The sequence below is a fragment of the Gallus gallus genome, chromosome 6 (assembly GCF_016699485.2).
Source record: "Gallus gallus isolate bGalGal1 chromosome 6, bGalGal1.mat.broiler.GRCg7b, whole genome shotgun sequence".
NCBI classification, from domain to species: domain Eukaryota; kingdom Metazoa; phylum Chordata; class Aves; order Galliformes; family Phasianidae; genus Gallus; species Gallus gallus.
In genome coordinates, this window is record NC_052537.1 from 24257559 (window position 1) to 24277150 (window position 19592).

General features: G+C 43.7%; 1 protein-coding gene across 4 annotated transcripts in view; it reads left to right on the forward strand.

The window, feature by feature from the left end:
- The window catches only part of CNNM2 (cyclin and CBS domain divalent metal cation transport mediator 2), a 106731-nt gene that overhangs the window by 70675 nt on the left and 16464 nt on the right, over positions 1-19592 (forward strand). For 3 of the 4 annotated variants that reach the window (XM_426532.8, XM_004942249.5, XM_040702973.2), the window contains exons 2-4: positions 10099-10242; positions 14820-14957; positions 17050-17219. In XM_426532.8, the coding sequence (XP_426532.5) occupies positions 10099-10242; positions 14820-14957; positions 17050-17219 (452 nt within the window). The remainder of the gene's footprint in view (positions 1-10098; positions 10243-14819; positions 14958-17049; positions 17220-19592) is intronic. The other variant, XM_015288731.4, reaches the window with a different exon arrangement.

Sequence of the window (19592 nt, forward strand, 5' to 3'; positions counted from 1 at the left end):
CAATTGGAGTATATCAAAGAGTTGCTGTCTATTGCTCAATGTGTCTTTATTATTCCTCTTTAAAGCTACTGTTGGTTATTAATTATAGACCAGTCGCTGTTCCAAACTAATTTTCCTGGCTATTTAGATAGACCCCGTTAAACCTTAATTTTCTGAAAGAGAACAACTCTTCATCACAGTAAAAACAGTGGTGACAAATTCACAGCTTCCTGCTTTGGACTCCTCTCCTCTTTGTTTGATCCCTAGTGCCTTGTTTCTCAATGGGAGAGGCTTTGCTTTCTTATCTGGCAGATTTCCTTCCTCCTTCAAGAGCTCTGGGCAAACTCATCCTACCAGAGAGATGCTCAGGGTGGCCGACAGAAATGCTAAATACTGCATTGTTCCCACACTCGGACTTCAAAAATGTGCTTTATATAGTCAGTAATTTAAAATGTTCGTGGTGTAATGGCCAAAGACTGATCTTTTGAAGTCCCTGTTTCTAAAATCTGACTCAGTAATACTATTTTTGAAAGAATTAACATTGCTTTGTCTGAATGGAATGATGGTGATGTATTACTCGTTCATTTGAAAACCCTGCACTTAGGAACAAAGCCAGTTATTCTACGTTTGTTCTTCAATAGTATTATTAATGTTATTATTAATGTGACAGTATTGTCACTCTTTCAAACGAGGCAGTTTACTGTAATATTACCTTTTCCTCGATATAGTGACTCAGAAGTTAAACTAGAAATCCTGGTTCATTTGGCTGCTTTGCATAATAGGGTCTTTAAATAACGTGTCATTAAGATAGATTCTATTTAAATCCTTAGCAAAATGCGAAGTCAGTTTTCCCTCCCTCTGTACACTGAAATAGCTCTGAAATAGTAGGTGCTCTTATTCTGTCTCTTTGCTGTTGTCAGGCAGCTTCAGCATCTCTTCAGGGGGGTTTAAATGCTGTGTATGTTGTTATTAAAGAGGCGTGGATCCGAGAGTCTGCAGTGCTCTGCTCCGTGCTGGTAGTGGAAATGGCACCGAATGAGGATGCACTTGATGGGTTCAGGACATTGGAAACATTCAGTCCAGCTGAGGCACTCTGATGCACTTAAGGCACTGTCTTGACAGTTGACTACGCTTACATGTACCATACCTGTAGTCTTTAAGATAAACACCCAGCCACTTTTCAACCAGAAAACATCCCACCCTTCTCACAGTATGAGACCCCTTTTTGTGCAGCCCTTCCTGCATCGTTACATCTCGTGGTACCGGAGCCCAGGCCTCACCTGCATAACACCTGTGTGAAAAGAAGGCTGTGTTCCTTATGCTTTCAAGTTGCTGGGGCACCCTTCATCTGAAGTCTTTCTTTCATGGTGGCTGTCACAGCATGGTACGTGGAACTGGGGCATCCTGCGTTACGTGTTGGAGAAATAAATGTGCAGTGTCAGAGAGCAAGAGCTCACGTGGCCCTGATTCTGCTCCCATGCAAAGTCAAGCTCACTGCTGCTGGTTGTGTTTGCAGGCATATTTATGCCACTGCTTCGCTCCCTGTGAAAGCACAGGCACATAAGTGCTTCTAAGGTTGTATAAATCCCACTGTGTAGAGGTTGCTGTTACCGATTTAGAGAGCTAACAGGGTAGCTTTTTGTTAAGCTTCCCCTGGCTGATGCCCCAATAGAAATCAGAAAGCCTTGCGCTGAGCTCAAAAATCTGACAGCACCATCGACCAGTGGGGCTTTGAGCTGCTGGAATTGCAAGCTGTGTGTGGCATAAATGGCCAAAAGTAAAACAGGTCATTAAAACAGAATATTCGTGACCTAAGATGTTGGTAATGCAATAACCCATTTTAATTTATGTCCCGAATAGTGAGCTAAAAGTAAACCAGAGGAGCTGATGATGGTAATCAAATAAATCCAGCTCCTCCTATCTCAACCATGGTTCCAAGATGCTGTTCTTCCTTTTCAGCTCACACGCTTTGCTCTCAGCACTGCTTGGGTCCTTATGTAAGCATGCTGGCCTCAGCTAACCTCCTCCTAATGTCCAAGCGTGTTTCTGTTACGCCTTCTAGTACTTCACCTTTGGAGGATTTAAAATCCCATGGTGTAGATGCCAAAATCCCAAATTAAACTCCATTCCAGGAATCGAGGGAGGCAGGATTAGAGGGAGGATTAGGAGCTAGAATTTTTGGCTGTGATGATACACATCGGGCTGTTGTTTGTCATGTTTTGATTACCTGAACATGAAAGCCATTTGAGTTCATCGCTCTTCATGGCTGACTTCTGGTCATAAACGTAGAATCATAGAATCGTTAAGGTTGGAAAAGACCTCTAAAATCATGTTGTCCAACCTCCAACCCCTCACCACTGTGTCCACTAAACCAGCTCTTAACAGTTGTGTTTTTATTTAGTGAATTAGCTATAAGTGAGCTGAAATGGCCAGCTGGACAGGTGGGAGTGATGGAGGGCACTAACACCTTTGTCATGAGTGATGGCAGGGCTCAGCAGTTGTCCCTTCAGGGCAGGGGAGACCTGAGAAGATGGGGTGGATGCAGGTGTACCAATGACACAGAGCTAAAGAGGGGGACATTACACAGCCCGTGGCATTGTTGGTCATTGCTGTGGAGTCTCAGCCTGAGGTACACATCTCCCAGAGGAGACCTGCCCAGATTCAGCAGCAGGCCAACACCCGGGCACCACAGCTGCCAGGATCCAGGACCTATCCTCCACCTGAGCTCTCAGGACCTGCAGCTTTGAATTTAACAAACCCAAGGTTTTGCACTCCCTCTACTGGCTGCATTTCTGCTGCCTGGTGCCTGCTGTTCATCCCTGAAGGAATGCCGGAATTGGTGGGGGCAGTCTCAAACAAACAGGGAAGTAATGAAATTTGCATGGGTCCTTTACAGGGTCCTTGGCCATGCCATGAAGGTTCAGGTCAGTAGAGATGCATTTCCTATGCTTCTTTCCAAAAGGTCATTGTTTGCCTTGGGAAGTGGAGGCACAGCAGCATAAGTCACCCTTCAGAATCTTTTGAAGCTGATGTGGAAGACATGAACCATGACCACGAATGACGAATATTCTGTTTGCTTGCCTTACATTTTTATCTGTGTTATTTTCTTCAAATAGCCCAAATAGTGATAGATCTCCTTCCAGACTCAGTGTTTTCTCAGTGTTGCCACCTCTTTTCTCAACTTCTGTTTGCTTCATGCTCTCAAATACTTCCTTGACTCATGTTTTAAACTTCCAGCTTTTTCCTCATCTCAAGCCACCGGTGTCCTGATACCACAACCTCTGGTTTGAGCTCAAAGGAGAGGGTGTCAAAAATGCCTTGTTTTGAGAGTCTCCTCTTTCAAACCTGATGTTTTCGATCTCTTCCTCTCCCACCTAAGACCTCGCAGATACTTCTCTAGGACTTTAGCTTCCAGTTTTGGGAGACGGCTTCTATTTGTCCATGTACCAGACTGCAGTCAGATGTTCTGGCCACTATAGAGAGCGGCTAGTGGTGTGCATTTCACTGGACCCTGGTTTTACCATTCTCAGCTGTATCCAGCCCAAATTCCCTCCTGGATAAGGATACGTGACCAGAAAGCACTGGCACACTGTCCATGCCAAGGGGACCAGTGCTAATGTACAGGGACTTTGAAGCCATTCCTTTACTCTTTCATTTCAGTTTTGTACACCTGGTAATAGGTTGCCATAAATGTCCTCACTTCTCTGGATTCTCCCCTAAGATTTCCACTTTGATAGCAGAGCTCTGAGTTTAAATGACATTTTTCCTTACTCTCAAGTTTTGTCTGGTTTCCTGCTGACTTCTTCTACTCATGGATCTGCTCATGGACTTCTCAGCTTCTGATCTGAGTTTGCCCAGTGCAGTCTGGTTGCATTTAAGCTGCCCCAGGTAGCTTTCTCTAGCTATGCTTTTACTGGAAAAAACAAACAAACAAAAAACCCCCTGCAAAATGCATTAAGTTTGGCAGCATGCTTCTCACCAAGGTCTGACCAGAACAAACTGAAGGGTAGGCAGCAGCAGTGGAGTTGGAGTGCGTAGAAGGGGTGATAGGCTGCTGGAGATGGAAAATGTTAGCTCTTCCATCTGCCACAGGGCAGCAGAGAGCTACTGAGCCCTTCCTAGGAGCCTTGTCCAGTTTTTGAGGTTGCGAGTAACTGAGCTTCTGCCATTTCCCTTGGGAAAGTATTCCTTATGAATACAATTCACTGTCAGGAAGTCATTCTGAATCTCTATGTAATTTTTCCTTTTTTTGGTGTCCTCCCACTGAAATGGGCGCTCAGTGTTTTAACACACAAAAAAATCTATTTAAAGTGTGACTTTTTTTTTAATTTTCCTGTCAAGGCTGCTGTGGTTTGTAGTTAATGTTTGTGCAAGGCTGTAAGCTCTCCACTTTAAAGACAAAGAATCGCCATATTCCCCGTGGTACCACTAATGCTTTCACTCATTCCTTAAGGGTCTGGATGAGCTCCGTGTGGCTGCATTAAGTGAATGTCAGTTATTGGATTCCCTTCCCAAATGTATATTAAATGCGTGTGTGTGTGTTGTTGCTGAAAAGAGCTGGATATAAAAAGCCTATTCTGAATCCAGATTGTTTGCTCAGGAGTTTCGGTTTTCTCTGGGTTCTGTGAATGGTGTTGCATTGAACCTGAAGACGGCGTGCAGCAGTAGGTAAAAGAGGACATGGGGGGAAAGGAGCAGCCCCGTTCCCCTACTGAAAATAATAGACGTGCAAAAGCAAACAGCATGAATGTAAATTTCACTAATAGAAAGAGATGTAATGCCCTTGAACTGTGCTGCAGAAAAGAGATGTAGGAAAACACACGTTACATGGCTGTAATTGCTTGCAAGCCAATGCTGTTCTAAAGAGAGCTGTTTTATTGGTTAAATTACACAGCACATTTTAAAGTTGATTGTTTTGTGTAATTGTCGAACCTGTGAAGCTCACTGACAGACCCAATTGTTTACCTTTACTGAAATGGGCCCAAAACAACGCAATCACTTCAGAATAAACGGGCAGATTTTTCAGAAGCACGGGTTGTCGGTTAGGAAATTCAAGGGCAGCTTAACACCTCCCGGGATTTTTCTCCATGTACTTGTAGATGTGTTAAACAGGTTGTAGCTTAATGTTCTAGGGCTCTCGCCAACAGCAAATGGACTCTAATTACTGGTTTTTAACAAAAGTAGACAAGTCTGATTCTAGTTCTACCACAAAAGGACTTCCAGGGACTTTCTTTGGTGTAAGTATCTACTGTGGGTAGGGAAGTCATTCTTGCAATTTAAAGCTATGGCAGCAGTATTAAATATCAGCAGCACAGCCTGGCCAGTAGCATCATTTTGCTATTACTTTTGGTCGTATGCATGGCCATATTTTATCACTGAAGATCAGTAAAACATACTTGCTGTTTTTATGTGTCTCCTTTATGTACGAAAAATTTTGCATTTTCTTTGGTTCCTAAGCAGAAATTCAGGACTTAAAAGTCAGAAATGAAGCTTGATTTGAGATTTCATTCAGCTTCTCTTAGGATCACAGGTTAATTTAGGAAGGGCCTTCTGGACATCATCTGGTGCAATCCCCTGTTCAGAGCAGGCTATTTCTGAAGTTGGATCAGTTCACTGAGTTTTGAATACCTCCAGAGATGGAGATTTTGCAGCCGGAACTGTTTCAGTTCACCAGTATCTTTCCTGTAGTGAGAAAGCTAAACTGGACACAGTAATCCAGGTTTGGTCTCACAAATGCCAAAAAGAACGGAGTAATCCCTTCCCTTGGCCTGCTAGCCATTATTACTAATGCAGTCACTGTGCTGCTTGTGTTGGTACGAGGATACACTGCTGGCTTGTGCAGCTCATCTGCCAGCACTACCTCGTCTCCTTCTGCAAACCCATCCACTTGGTCTTCACTGCCACTGCTTGGGGCTTGTTTTGTCCCATGTTCATGACTTTGTGTTTCTTGGACTTCATAGGTTTCCTGTCAGCATATTTCTTTGGCCCATGTGTCCATGGGGAAGTGGTTTGTGGGAATGGGGTTGTTAAAGCACTTTTCGTGTGTCAAAACTCTTCATGTAGACAAGGCCCTCTGTCTCAACTGGAGCAGATGTTGGTGTTAGTGAGATATTTGCATCTCTAGTTTGGACTGCATGATAGTATTCTTAAAGCCTTTGCTCTAAACCTAGAAATGCCTCAAGATCAAAGGATCTTCTTTTTTTTCCTCATCTCTTTCAAGGAATGGTCAAGGGATTGACCAAGAGAATCAGTATTTCAGGCATTTCTTCCCATGGTGTTCTGTGTGGCTAGTCAGTCACATGGACTCACTTGAGCTCATTCAAGGTTCACTGATCCATGCGGATTCCACTAAGCATCTTCGTGCTCCTTGATTAGCTTAATAAATTAATCTGAAGCAGTGGTACAGAGCAAAATCCAAGCTGAGCAGCAAGGTTTTGAGCAGCGGGGTGAGAATGCATTTGCTTTTAATAAAACTCCTTGGTAAAGTAACAGAGATTAGCACTTGTCACAGTTTATATCCAGTGCTGTGCACACGTGTGTGCTCCGCAGGCTCTTGCTGATGTTACCAGACACTGTTGTAGATGGAGAAGCTGAGGCAGAAAGCAAACACTGCCTCTTTGCCCTCTTTCTGTTTAGTATGTGTTCTGTTATTTAAGGCCTATTAATAAATATAGACAATCCAGGTTTCCTTACCTGGATGTTTTCTTTGCTCAGCTTCTTGTTGGATATGTATCACGTGCACCTAACAGTGGAAAATGCAGCTGAAACTTCTCTTTCTCAATTGAATAATAAGGTATGGCAAATACCAGTGGCCTAATAAAATCTTTGAATAAAGCCGTAGCCAATTTCTGTTTAAAATACTCAGAGGAGTCATTATTTTACTTACAGACCACTTTTAAAGTTGGGCACACGCTGTGTTGTGCTTCTTTTTATGATGTATTAAGGGCTCTTTGCACTTTGGTTGCTTCCATGCTTGGAGGGTGTTTGGCAGTCTCCCTTACAGCAAGCAGAAGTCAGGCTGACACTGAGAAGGCAGCCAGTCTGGGATCGCATCTTCTTTGCATCTCTGTAACCAATGCTTGTTCCACTGCCTGATGATTTCTGGCAAATCTCTGGGTCTGGATCAAAATTAACTTACAGAGAACCAAGAAGTATAATATCCAGATCTGATCTTTTTCCTTGAGTGACTGCAGGAGCACTTGAGTGACTGCATGACAGTAAATTGGATTGGTTTAAATGCACCTGGCCCCTGCAGAGTGATGAATTCATACTAGTTGTGAACATGAAAACTTCAGGGAAAGTCAGGAGGGAAAGAAGATGAGCATCAACCTGCATTTGGATAAATTGTGTATTTGACAGATAAATGCTCTGCAGCATGTAATTGTAATGATGCGGATCTAGCTGACAAGTGATGCTGCCCAGGAAGAATTTCATTGAAACTATGACAAGTTTTAGTTGTCTTGGTACTTTGGGTGACAAAAACATAGGCATAGATTATGGCATATCCAGAAAACTGTTTCCTGCCTTCTTTTTCATTTCAGCTCCTTCTGCAGTCCCATTCCCTTAAACCAGTCCCATTGCTTGTAGACGTGCCCAAGACTCTACTGGTAGTCCTCTTCAAAAAGTAAGGTTATATAAGCTTTACTGTAGGAACTAAGGAAGTGGAGGGAAAGGCTATAATTTGATGATTCTCATTACGGCTGAGCACTGAGCACAACGCTGTTGTGCTGCTTGAAGAACGTTTATTTTATTTTACCCGCTTGAATGGATTTGAGTAGTCCTATTGCTAACTGATGGAGGACAATGGTGATACTGGGAACCAGCATCTGAATGGGCAGGTGTGAATGAGCTGATCTGGTCTGTGATAGACATAAGTCTCAAAGAAGTTGTCTTGGCTTGAAAGCAAATATACTGATGTCTGAGCAGGCGCTAGGAAATCAGCTACAGTCTTTTGTTTATGTGGCATTTAGGTGCTGCAGTTCTTGAGCATCAGTAGATTGAACAAAAATAACTCTTGTTGTGAATGCCCCCTCCCTGGAAGCATTCAAGGCCAGGCTGGATGGGGCTTTGGGCAACCTCCTCTAGAGGGAGGTATCCCTGCCTGTAGCATGGAGTTTGGAACCAGATGATCTTAAAGGTCCCTTCTAACCCAAACCATTCTATGATTCTATTCTATAATTGGAGTAATATGTTACAGCAGAAGAGGAATGGTAATAACATGTAGATCTCCCATCTTTTTATGAAGTTGTTTATTTTTTTTAATGCTGTTCATTGAGCAGTAAAAAGAGCTGGAAGTCTTACAAGGAATACAAAGAAATAAAATCTGGCACAGTGAAAGACTTTCAGTACAATATGAACGTACTTAAAATCACAAGTCATCCTTCTGTTAATTCACTGTAGAATAAGGTCTCTTCAAGATAAGACTCAGCAGTGCTGTGGAGTTGGTATTTAAAGTATGTCCATCTGCATCTAAACGAGTAGCTCCAAGACAATCAGATTATGCAGTAGTTACTTTGGTGAGAATATCGCCTAAGTGGAATGGAAACTTCATTTTGAGTCTAATATTAGACCCTGCTTTGGAAAATTCCTTTTAAATGATCACAAGCTGGGAATAGCAAAAGAATTTAACTTTCGACAGACAGCATTCACCAAGAATTTGTTTTTAACTGCTTATGTTGGGTCCCTGGGAAAGCAGATGTGAAAAACTTACCAAAGTGAATTGACTTGACCTGATGCAGTGTTTATATCAGTAGTTGATAAGTTTTCCTCCCTCGTCTAATTTGCTCAGGATATTTTCATTCTTTAGGCATGAGTAAGTCTGGGTTGGAATAGTTTGAATGCTTGTTAGTCTAATAATCTGAATCTTAAAACATGCAGACGTTGTTGCCTATAAAGGGGTCTAAGTGGAGTTGAACTATTTTGGTTATCCTCCATGGTTGGGGATAAGCATCATTTTCGAGACTAGTGAAGAAGAACATGAGACTGTGTTGCTTACCTCCCAGCAGCTCACAAGGCACAGCGAGACCTGTACTTCTGCTCAAAATGCTACTGGCATTTGGAGAACCCTCTTGAATGCAGTGAACGGCGTGCCTTTTTGTGCATCTTTACAAAGAGTGGCGCTCAGTGGCAGCTGGGGGAGCTGGAAGGGTGTCGGAGCACATTCAAAGGGTTGCAGTGCTTTTGCCATTCCTGTGGCAGAAAGGTCCTTAGGATTTGTCAAATACACTGTGAGTGATGCACAGCTTAGGAATCTTTAGAGGCACGAGTATATCTCATCTTCACATTTCTCTTCGTTAATCAGACACCATTGCTTTGAATATTTTGATGAATTAATTCATAAATAAGCTCCTTTCTGCACGAAGCCCATCTAAATAAATTGTATTTGAGGGAAGGGAGGTGGAAGAGAAGTTGTGGGTTTGGCTGAGCTCCTCTCCCCGGCTTTGCCCCGTCCATGTCCTTCTGTGGTGTGGCCATTTTGAAGCCATTGTAGGAGCTCCCAACAAAAGAGGGCTCCAGCCAGACCTGCACAGGACAACGGGAAATGGCTTTAAACTTCAAGAGGGTAGATGCAGACTAGGTATCGGGAAGAAATTCTTTACTGTGAGGGTGGTTAGACGCTGAGACAGGTTGCCCAGAGAGGTTCTGAATGCCACACCTTGGGAAGTGTTCAAGGCCAGGCTGGATGGGGCTTTGAGCAACCTGGTCTGATGAGGGGCGTCCCTGCCTACAGCAGGGGGGTTGGAAACTACCTCTTAAAAGTCCCTTCCTGCCCAAACCATTCTATGGTTCATTGTCCTTCCTCAGTCAGTGCAGAACATGAGAAGAGAAACAACCGTCCACAGAATAATATAGGGTGACAGAGTCGCTGGGAAAAGAAATTAGAAAGAGACTCCTGATATTTTGACTGTTCTTTAGGATCTGTGTGGTCCAGAACTGTGTTTCTTACAGGGACATCAGATTATGATTTTGTGCATCTCAAAAATTTTGGATCTTATTAATGAGGTGTGACAACCAGCTTTTCTGTCTTTCTATTTATAGCTGTCTGTCTGTAATTTTGCTGTAATTTCTGATCTTTTAGGAATTTTGAAATGTCTAAACTACTGATCTGTCTCCTTGCAGGCAAGTCTCACCTGGCTATAGTACAAAGAGTAAACAATGAAGGAGAAGGGGATCCTTTTTATGAAGTCCTGGGAATTGTCACTTTAGAAGATGTGATTGAAGAGATCATCAAGTCAGAGATTCTGGATGAAACAGATCTATACAGTGAGTAGAAATATTTGCACTTTTTTTTTTTAATAGACAAGAGAGCAGACACCATCCAGCAGCAGCTGTGTCTTACAGCTAACTTGTGATGGTCGGATCATCTGCAGATCCCTCACATGCTCAAAATGATTTTTATTTTCACAGCAAGGGCACCTCACCCCTTTAAGCTGTATGAATTCAGAAACAGGACAGCTTTCTTTATTTGACCCTTCCATCTAGAAGATTTAGATGTGCAGCATCCTGCTCTCTCCTGTTAGCTGTTCTCCACCGTGGTTGCCTGGTTTAAACTCTTTATTCCAATGCTTGTGACCTCTCGCGTTTTCTCCTAACCTCTCACCCCCTCAAGGACATGTAGTCTGTGTCCCCACCATACTTTATAAAGAAGGCAGGCAGGTGGATATCCGTGCCTCAGGGAAGAGGAATGTAGTCTCTTTGGAGTCCATCTCTGTCATTCAGAGAGAGCCTGAGAATAGAAGGGCTTCTTCAGGGCTGCAAATCATCAAGTCCTAAATAACTCCTCTTGTTATCACTCAGTACAGCTCCTTCCTTCCTTAGTGTTGGCGTACATTATGGCAGACAATGGTATAGGTTGAGCATTACCTGAGACTTGAGAGGTCTGGACTTCTTTCCCAGTTTAAAGCTTCCCTGGTTTTTGGCCAGTTACCAAAGTGTCTTTACTTCTGTTTCCATCTGCACAATCTAGCCTGTGCATATTGGACTTCCTCTCTGTCATTCTTTATCTGTATTATCTGTACTTTAATCGCTTGCTGGCGGATGCTACTTTTTACTATGTATTCATGGGTAGCACAAGGATGTCTCTAGACTGTATTGTAATAGAAATAATAGAAACGGTTGTTTTAAATATAGTTAACACTGTTCAACTGCCCTTTACTTTTTTTTCCTTTTCTGATGAAAAGGATCTGGATGTTTCTACAGCATCTTTTTCAGGCCGATGCAAGCATTTTCCTGTCCTCCCTCCAGCCCAAAAGCCTGCACTTTGCACTGTGGGATAGACAGACTTCTACTTTTCCTAATAGATTTCTGTTGCCTGAACTACTTTCCACGGCTGGTCAGTATTTTACCAGTATTTACGTGCCCAAAGATTCATGTAAATCACGGCTGTGTTTTAGGTTGTATTGAACAGTCTAATTACTATGGAAATGACAGAATTCCAGGTAGTACTGATCTTTTTCATACCTTCACAAATGAATTGCTGGGCTAATCAGTTACAACGTAATGCTTTTACAAGGTGAATTCAGACTTTATTTAATAATCCAAAATACTGTTTGTTTGTTTTTTTTCTTATTTGTTAAGAGAAACTGTATAGATCATGTTGTGTTGTTTTTCAAGGAAAAAAAAGAAGTTTAGACCATTAATAGCATGTTAGAGGGCAAGGAAATAGATATTTAATTTTACTGTATGAAGACTTCCTAGATAAACGAGATAGATGTGGTAAACGTGAATTCATTTGAAACCATCCTTCCTGGGAAGGTTTTGTATAGAAAATTTCTGATTTCAGAATAGGAGGGAAACTTAACCTCTCAGGCTTCCTGGAGGATGCAGGAAAAACTGAGGGGTAGCTCCTGCTATGTCCCATTGAGATCACCTTCTGGTTTCGTTATCATAGAATCATTGAATGGCTTATGTTGCAGGAGACCTTGAAGATCATCCATCTAGTTCCAACCTCCCTGCTGTGGGCAAGGTTGCCAACTACTAGATCAGGCACTCGATCAGGTTGCCCAGAGACCCATCCAACCTGTCCTTGAACATGTCCAGGGATGGGGCATCCACAACTTCTCTGGGCAGCCTGTTCGAGTGCTTCGCCACACTCTGAGTAAAGAATTTCTTCCTATTGTCTAACCTAATTTCCTCTTCTTTTAGTTTAAAGCCGTTTCCCCTTGCCTTATCACTATCAGACCGTGTAAAAAGTCGGTCCACCTCCCACTACACAAGCCCAGAGCCCTCAGCTGTTTTGGAGAGTTGCTCCAGCTCTGTGATCATCTTCATGGCCCTCCTCTGGACCCATTCCAACAGTTCAGTATCCTTCCTGTATTGTGTCCTGTACTGGACACAGTACCCCAGTTGGGACCTCACAAGGACAGAGTAGAGGGGGACAGTCACCTCCCTCCCTGTGCTGCAACCCCTCTGCTGATGCAGCCCAGGATACTATTGACCTTCTGGCCTGCAAGTTCACACTGCTAGCTCTTGTCCAGCTTTTCATCCACCAGGACCCTCAAGCCCTTCTCTGCAGGACTCCTCTCAAGGTGTTCCTTTCTCCTTTTCTTAAAAGTCGGTGTGATGTTATCCATTTTCCATTGACAAGGGACTTTGCCTGACTCCTACAACTTCTCAGATATGATGGAGACTGGTTTGGCAACCACATCAATCAGTTCCTTCAGGGCCCTGGGATGCATGTCGTCCGGCCCCATGGGCTTGTACACATTCAGCCTCATGAGATGGTCTGGGACTTGTTCTGCTCATACACTGGGAGGAATTTCACTCTGCTGAACCCCACCTAGAGGTTCAGGGGCGTGAGAGACATGGGAAGCTAGACTGCCAGTGAAGACTGAGGCAAACAGCTTTAGTGTGTTGGTAGGCTGTAACAAATTCTAATTGGTGTAGTATCGGAAACACGCTAGGAAGGAATCTTATTGCCCATGATATATTAAGACAGCTTGATTCTTGCTGTGTGTCAGTGCCAGTAAGTCCCTGTAGTATTCATGCTTTCTGCTGCTGCTCATTATTAGACCAAGCCAGCTTCTCAGAACTTGAAGCCTTTGAACTGATTTGCTCTATCCTATGTGTTTACTTAAAAGTAGACCTTGTGATGAATTTTGGCAGTTATTATGCCTTTGTTCTGAAGTTTTAAACATGTTTTGTTGTGCTTTGATGGAAACTAGAAATTTGATGCAGTGACTTTGGGTTCTGGAGCTGTGCCTTTCTGCTGCTTCCATGAAGATGTGTTTTGACTGTGTTAGGGTAGAAGCAATTGCAGCTTTGTGGTTCTTGTTGAAAGCTGCTGTCACTGCTGAGGCTCTGCAGCTGAATTTCTCACAGGTTGTGCTCCCAGTGTATGCATGGTATTACTTCATATGGCTCCAGTCTGCTACACCTTTAAGTCTACAGAAATGGTGGGAGCAAGAGAAAGTGTGAAATACCTTTGATCTATCAGCATCTGCTCGGATTGAGTGCTTCTGAGTGTGCAGCTGTACTGGGAATGCTAATGGGGTGGAGAAAAGAGGTTTCTGTTGTGATACAGGTAGGCTCTGAAAATGTCTCAGACAGTGTCACAGTAAATAGCTGTGTGTTTACCTCTTAGTATTGGAAGGCTGGAGCATTTGATGCACCACAGGAATGTGTGCTGCACTCCTGTGGTCCTGGCTGTGGTGGCAGTGCATTTTTCAGCCTTCTCAAAGGCCAAGAGGTCTCAGTGCAGAGTGCAGCATCTACTGAGAGGCATGGAGTTCACCACTGTGACCCATGTTTGACTGGTGTCATGTCTTATTTAGCTCTTTCTAACAGGAGATGAGTTTAATCATCCCCTTAGTGTGACTGGAATGCTGCTGTTTTGCATTCATACAGATCGGAGAGGGTTGGCCCCATGTAAAACCAAGGACTCTTCTACAAATGATCAGCACTTCATAGAATTATAGTCATTTGAGTTGGAAGGGGCATTTAAAGATCATTGTGTCCAACTCCCATGCAGTGAGCAGGGACATCTGCAGCTCAATTGGGTTGCTCAGAGCCTGAGGGGAAAACCACATCTTACCTTAATATTCCTATTTCCAAAGAGTTGTAGAAACAGGTATGTTAAATATACGTGCTTGTAAACCGTACCACTTTTGCTGTGTAAACCGCAGAGCTACAGGGCAAAAAATTGTTTGCCCTAGGAAGTATTTTCACTGACATGCCGTGAAACTGTAGCAACATACTTTGCACAGTGGTGATTGGCCTGGCTAGACCTGCAGATATTGGTAGTGTGTACATCGGTGTGCTATGCCAGGAGAACAGAGCGTTCTGCAGCTGGAATCCGATCTTTAGGCATACCCAGGCTGTTACAACCCCCTAGACAGTAGTGCTTTTACGTTGTTGGCCCCTAGGATTGTGGACTTGCTAACATTCTGTAACGTAGCACTGTAGGCTGTAGGAGCAGCATCCTTCCAGGAAGCTACTGCATATAAGTAAAAGAAGATAGGTGGCACATATTCTTGATGAACACTTTTCTGTTGTTATTAACACTGAGCTGGACCCCTCCTGCCTGCCTAGAAATGAACGCACTGTATGCGCAATACATAGAACTGCTCTGCTATTAGATGCTTGCAAGCAGACACTTTTCTTCCACTGAAATAACAAATTCTGTGGGTTCTGGGGTCTGAGCCTGCAGCGCAGGTCGTGATTATTTCTAGTTTTTCAGGTGTATCAGCAAGCAGGACTTTGCATGTGTACCGCAGAAGGGTCTGTCTGCACAGTTGCTCTGGATGGCTGTCCCTGCTGGCTCCATCCAGCACAGTTCATGTTGGACCCCATTCTAACAGAAATCGCTTCCTTCCTTTCTTTTCCCACCCTCCCTTCCCCAGCTGATAACAAGACGAAAAAGAAAGTAGCTCATCGAGACAGGAAGCAGGACTTCTCTGCCTTCAAGCAGACAGACAGCGAGATGAAGGTTAAAATATCACCGCAGCTCCTCCTGGCAATGCACCGCTTCCTGGCAACAGGCAAGTGTGGATTATCTTTTTTCACAATCGTGCCAGAGCCTCGGAGGCAGTTGGTCAGCAAAGGCCGGTGAGGTGGGTGGGACAGTGCAGGCGGGAAGGGAGGCTGGATTGTGGGGTGACAAATAATGCCACTGTTGCGTTTTTCTTTTTAAATTCTCTCCTCTCCTGTGTTCAGTGTCGGCATGAACCCTCTGAGACATTTACCAGGGGTGGACCAGTAACTTTAAATTGGTCTGAAAGGTAAGGATGAATGCCAAGTGCCGCACTGCATGTGTAGAGTCCGTCAGATTAACGACTAGCAAGCGCACCCCATTAGGAAGAGCTCAGGGAACAAACCGCAGAGGACTCGATACCACTGCCCAGCTGACTGTAATTGCACTCTGGCACTTCATCCAGAAAGAGATGCTGGACTTTTTCCATGAGACTTGTGACTTGAAGTGAAAAACTCTCAACACACTTAATGCAGGCTGTGCAGGCGGTTGAACTGTGCGTTTAAAAATGGATTTCTTGCTGGCTTGTGTGACCTCCGTTGATGGCTTCAGGTTTCAGAGGACAGTTGTCTCCGTCTCAGATCACCTTGATGCTTTAGCCCTTGTGTGGGCAGTCTGGCAGAGAGGCCAGGGGCTTGAATGCTGACATTGCCTTTCATCGTAAAGTTGGTCCCTTCACCTCAGGGATGGGACCTGTTAACAGGAGAGCTTGTGGAAAGCAGACCTTCCTATCGCTCACGTTGTCTCTCTTTGGCATATTAAAGACTTCTCATATGCAGGCCATTCAGACGCGCATCTTTCACTTCTATATTCAACATATATTCATGGATTGAAAGTGATAAAGTTCTGTCTCCAGTTGGCCAGCTCAAGCTGGAAATTAATACTTCCCCTCCTCTAGGACACAGTAACTGCCTGCCTAGATGCTCTCAGTCCACCTTCGTGCTTTGTTCTGCCTCTGCGACTTAAACGTGTGTGTGATCGGTTATCCCATCTCAGCTGAGGGGCCGTAATTCCTTGAAAGGCTTGGATTTCTGCAGCTCACGTGCACGTGAGCATCTCCTTGGTGAGGGGAAACACTTCTACAGGAAGATGTGGATTTAACAGCAAGCAAAGCATTGTTCACATAGTTGTACAAGACTCAGTGGAGTTCCCTAAGCACCTGCTCAACAGACATAGTCTTATAGTGCTGCGTTTCTGCTTGTTTTGTGGATAAGAGCATTGTGTAGCTTCAAACTGCCAATGCTTCGAAGTGGCACTGCTAAATGGGATGAAAGCTACAATTTTGGTTTATCCGCTCTAATCTGAGAATAGTATCTCTAGCAGGTGAGAGGTGCTGATAAATGGTCCTATTCTGAAATTAGGCATTAGGGATGCTTACCAAATTGCATGTGTAAATCTCAATGTCCCTGGCCTAACTCTAACCCAAGGATGAGCTTTTTCACTTCTTGCAGCTGTTGTTGGCAATGCTGATGATTGAAGAGCAAGTGGGTAGGGAATGTGTTCTGTTGTGTCAGGTATTAATCCCACGTGGTCTGAACTGACTTGCGCTGCGCATCACTTTGAGTAACTCTTCCCGTGTGAACCACGGCAGCTCAGATTGTGTCTTTGAATTATGTAGAGCAGCCATCTAGAGTAACTTTCAAGGCGCCAAACAGTGATTTTTTTTAAACTTTTTTTAAAGCGCAATAAATACAGTAACTTCAGTACCTTCCGAGGAAGGAAAAATTGCATCTGAAGGTTCTGTGTGCCCCAACTGTAAAACTCTTCCATTTACAACTCAGCAGTGAACCTATTCAACTGCGACCGCACTCTCACATGGGCAAGACTGCCTTCCTGTGTCTTTTCCTTTTCAGATGAAGACATGGCTTTTGGTGGTTGTTGTTTGTTTGTTTGTTTTTTAAGTACTTCAGTGATGAAAGTTGGGGTGTTCTTGTTCTTTTCCCCTTACACATTTAACAGTCTCAAAAGACAGGAAGCGTGCAATTCCGTAATGGATCTCCCTGCATCCGTGTGTCATTTATAGGCAAATGCTTATTAATGAGTACTGCTAACTTCTTGCCAGGCGTATGAAGTGTAATGCCTAGTTGTATCTTGTGTTATAGAAGTAGAAGCCTTTGGTCCATCCCAGATGTCAGAGAAGATCCTTCTCAGGCTGCTAAAACATCCCAACGTCATCCAGGAGCTGAAATACGACGAGAAGAACAAGAAAGCCCCAGAACACTACCTCTACCAGCGAAACAAGCCTGTCGACTACTTTGTTCTCATTTTACAGGTCAGACATGTGATTATGTACTTGATATATGCAATATTGTGCATCTCCTGACATATCACTCTTGATATCTCTTCCACTTGTTGAAGTTTGTTGTCTTCCAAGCATGGGACTGGAGCTTTGCTCATGGGAACTACTGCTGTCTCCTTTCTGATCCTGCCACTCTTGAAGAGCTCATTCAGTTGCTTTTGGCCCCAGTTAAACCTGCTGTGATATCTGCTGAAAGTTATTTCTGCTTTAGGTGTTACAGTGCGAAAGAACCCTGGTGTGCAGTTGGCACTGCTTGTAGAACAGGGGTACGAAAAGCCTCGTGTCAATAGGAGCTTGGCCAGGATGCTCTCACCAATGGATTTTTCCATTTGCAAAAGGAGGCATGGGGAGTTTGACAGTTTGGCAAGAAGGCATTTTTTCTGTGCAATTTTGAAGACCGAAACCTTTGGTGTTGTGATAAATGCAGGTTTCTGTGGGGCCACTGCACTGTCTGCTGAACTCTCGTGGCCTCCTGCCATAGCTCCGTGGTACCTCGGGCACCTCACCGCCTGAGCTCTCACTGTGCACTGAGATCATTGCCTTTGGGTGGCTTTTAGGTCGCAGCCCTGAGAAAGGGGGGGGAAGGACTGATTTCTGTTTGTTCACTGTAGGGTCACTTCCAGTGCTGATTATCATCTCCCAGGGTCCATTACTTGCGAGGAACATTGAGTAGCTGGGTAAAGCTTGATACAGAAACTTAACTCCCATCTAGCACTGTTGGAGCACTAACAGTCCTTTAAGAGACATTTTGCTGGAAAGCTGCTTATGTTATCTTCGAGGGTAACTGAAATGAGTTTTGGTTATACAGACAAGAGCACTAAAGGGTCTTATGCTAAAGGGTTTGAAATCTTCCTTTCCATTACTTCTAACAACAGCAAAAGGGTGAGGGTGTTAAACGTGATCAGTGATCAACAACAACACAAGCACTGGAATACGATGGTGTCGATTCAACATACCTCTCTCTTAAAAAAGAATTTGCTGCTTTTTTTAAAGTGTTTCTTTAACTGCTCTTTCCTATGTGCTGAATTATTGCAATCTGCAATATTCCAGAAGCAAGATAATGCTCCTGCATGAGGTAATGCTGCAAAACTGTGGCTGGAGGATGTGTGCAATACAAAGAACAAATGGTTCTTTCTGAGCTACTCTTCAATCAATACGTATTTAGTAAAAACAATGTGCTAAGTCTGTGATGCTTTTGGAAAGGGGAATCTTGCAGTAGGTACATACTATAAAAATAGAAAGTGTTGGTTCTGCAAGGATCAGTGGATCAGTACTCTGCTTTTGTTATTTTAATGGTCTGATCTTGAGCATATTCTCTCACCTGGAGAGATTGAGAGTACCTGCACAGTAAATCATACCAGAACACAAGCAAATGCATGTGTTTTGCGTTAAATTTGCTAGTTAAATCTCTGTAGAGTTACCGTTTCAGTTGGAAAGTCACCTCTTTGCAGCAGTTTTTCTCTTAGCTTCTGGGAAGCTTTTATGTATTGGTTTGCTTTTGTCATTGCGTTCTTTCAGAATTCCTGCTGGAGCACTGAGCAGTGCAAACCCAGCAACCAGAGATGTGTACGCTTAAGCAGCAGAGCACATCTCGTGGCACACATGGAGAATCCTTACTGGCTCTTCAGCTGCTGTGGCAATGCCAAGCATGTGCAGCCTTCTTGTGGCCACCACTGGGAAGTGCTGTGTGTGCTGACAGCAGTGCTGGAACTGAAGCTCTGCTCTTACTGCTCGCTACTACCTTGTTCTTTGGATGCTAACTCCAGACTGATTGTATGTGAAGATCAAAGCCTGCTTGCATATGTGTTTTAAAGACCTGGCCTTGGTTGGTAGGTAATTACCAGTGGTGAATAGAGTGAGAGCCCCGTTTGTAACCAGTTTTGGCTGGGTGACCAACAGGTAGCTAATTATTGGTGTTGTGGAGTGAAATTGGTTTTAAAAGGGACTAGATGAAGTGATGGGTTTTGATAGCAGGAAAGTGGGTTTGTGAGCTAAGCACCCTCTTCCTGTGAGATAGATGCAGTTTTTTTTCTGATCTGGAACAGTCAGAAAAACTGACTTGAGATGAGGTCACACACAGCCTGATTTCTTTCCCATGCTTTTCTGCCCTGATACAGTGCTGTCAAATTAAACACATGTTTAATTAATGTAAATTGCTTTTCGTTCAGTAAACGCATAGGAATAAAAGCTTCCCTTTGGACTGGTTTTAGCCTGATTGTGTCCATTTGATGGTCAGTTCCCTTGGTACATGTAGCGTGGGCAGGCTGTCTGCCCTTTCCATTGCATTGCAGGTAATTACGCTGTTTGCCTAAAATCTCAGCCTTCATGTAGCTCAGCTTGAAAGCT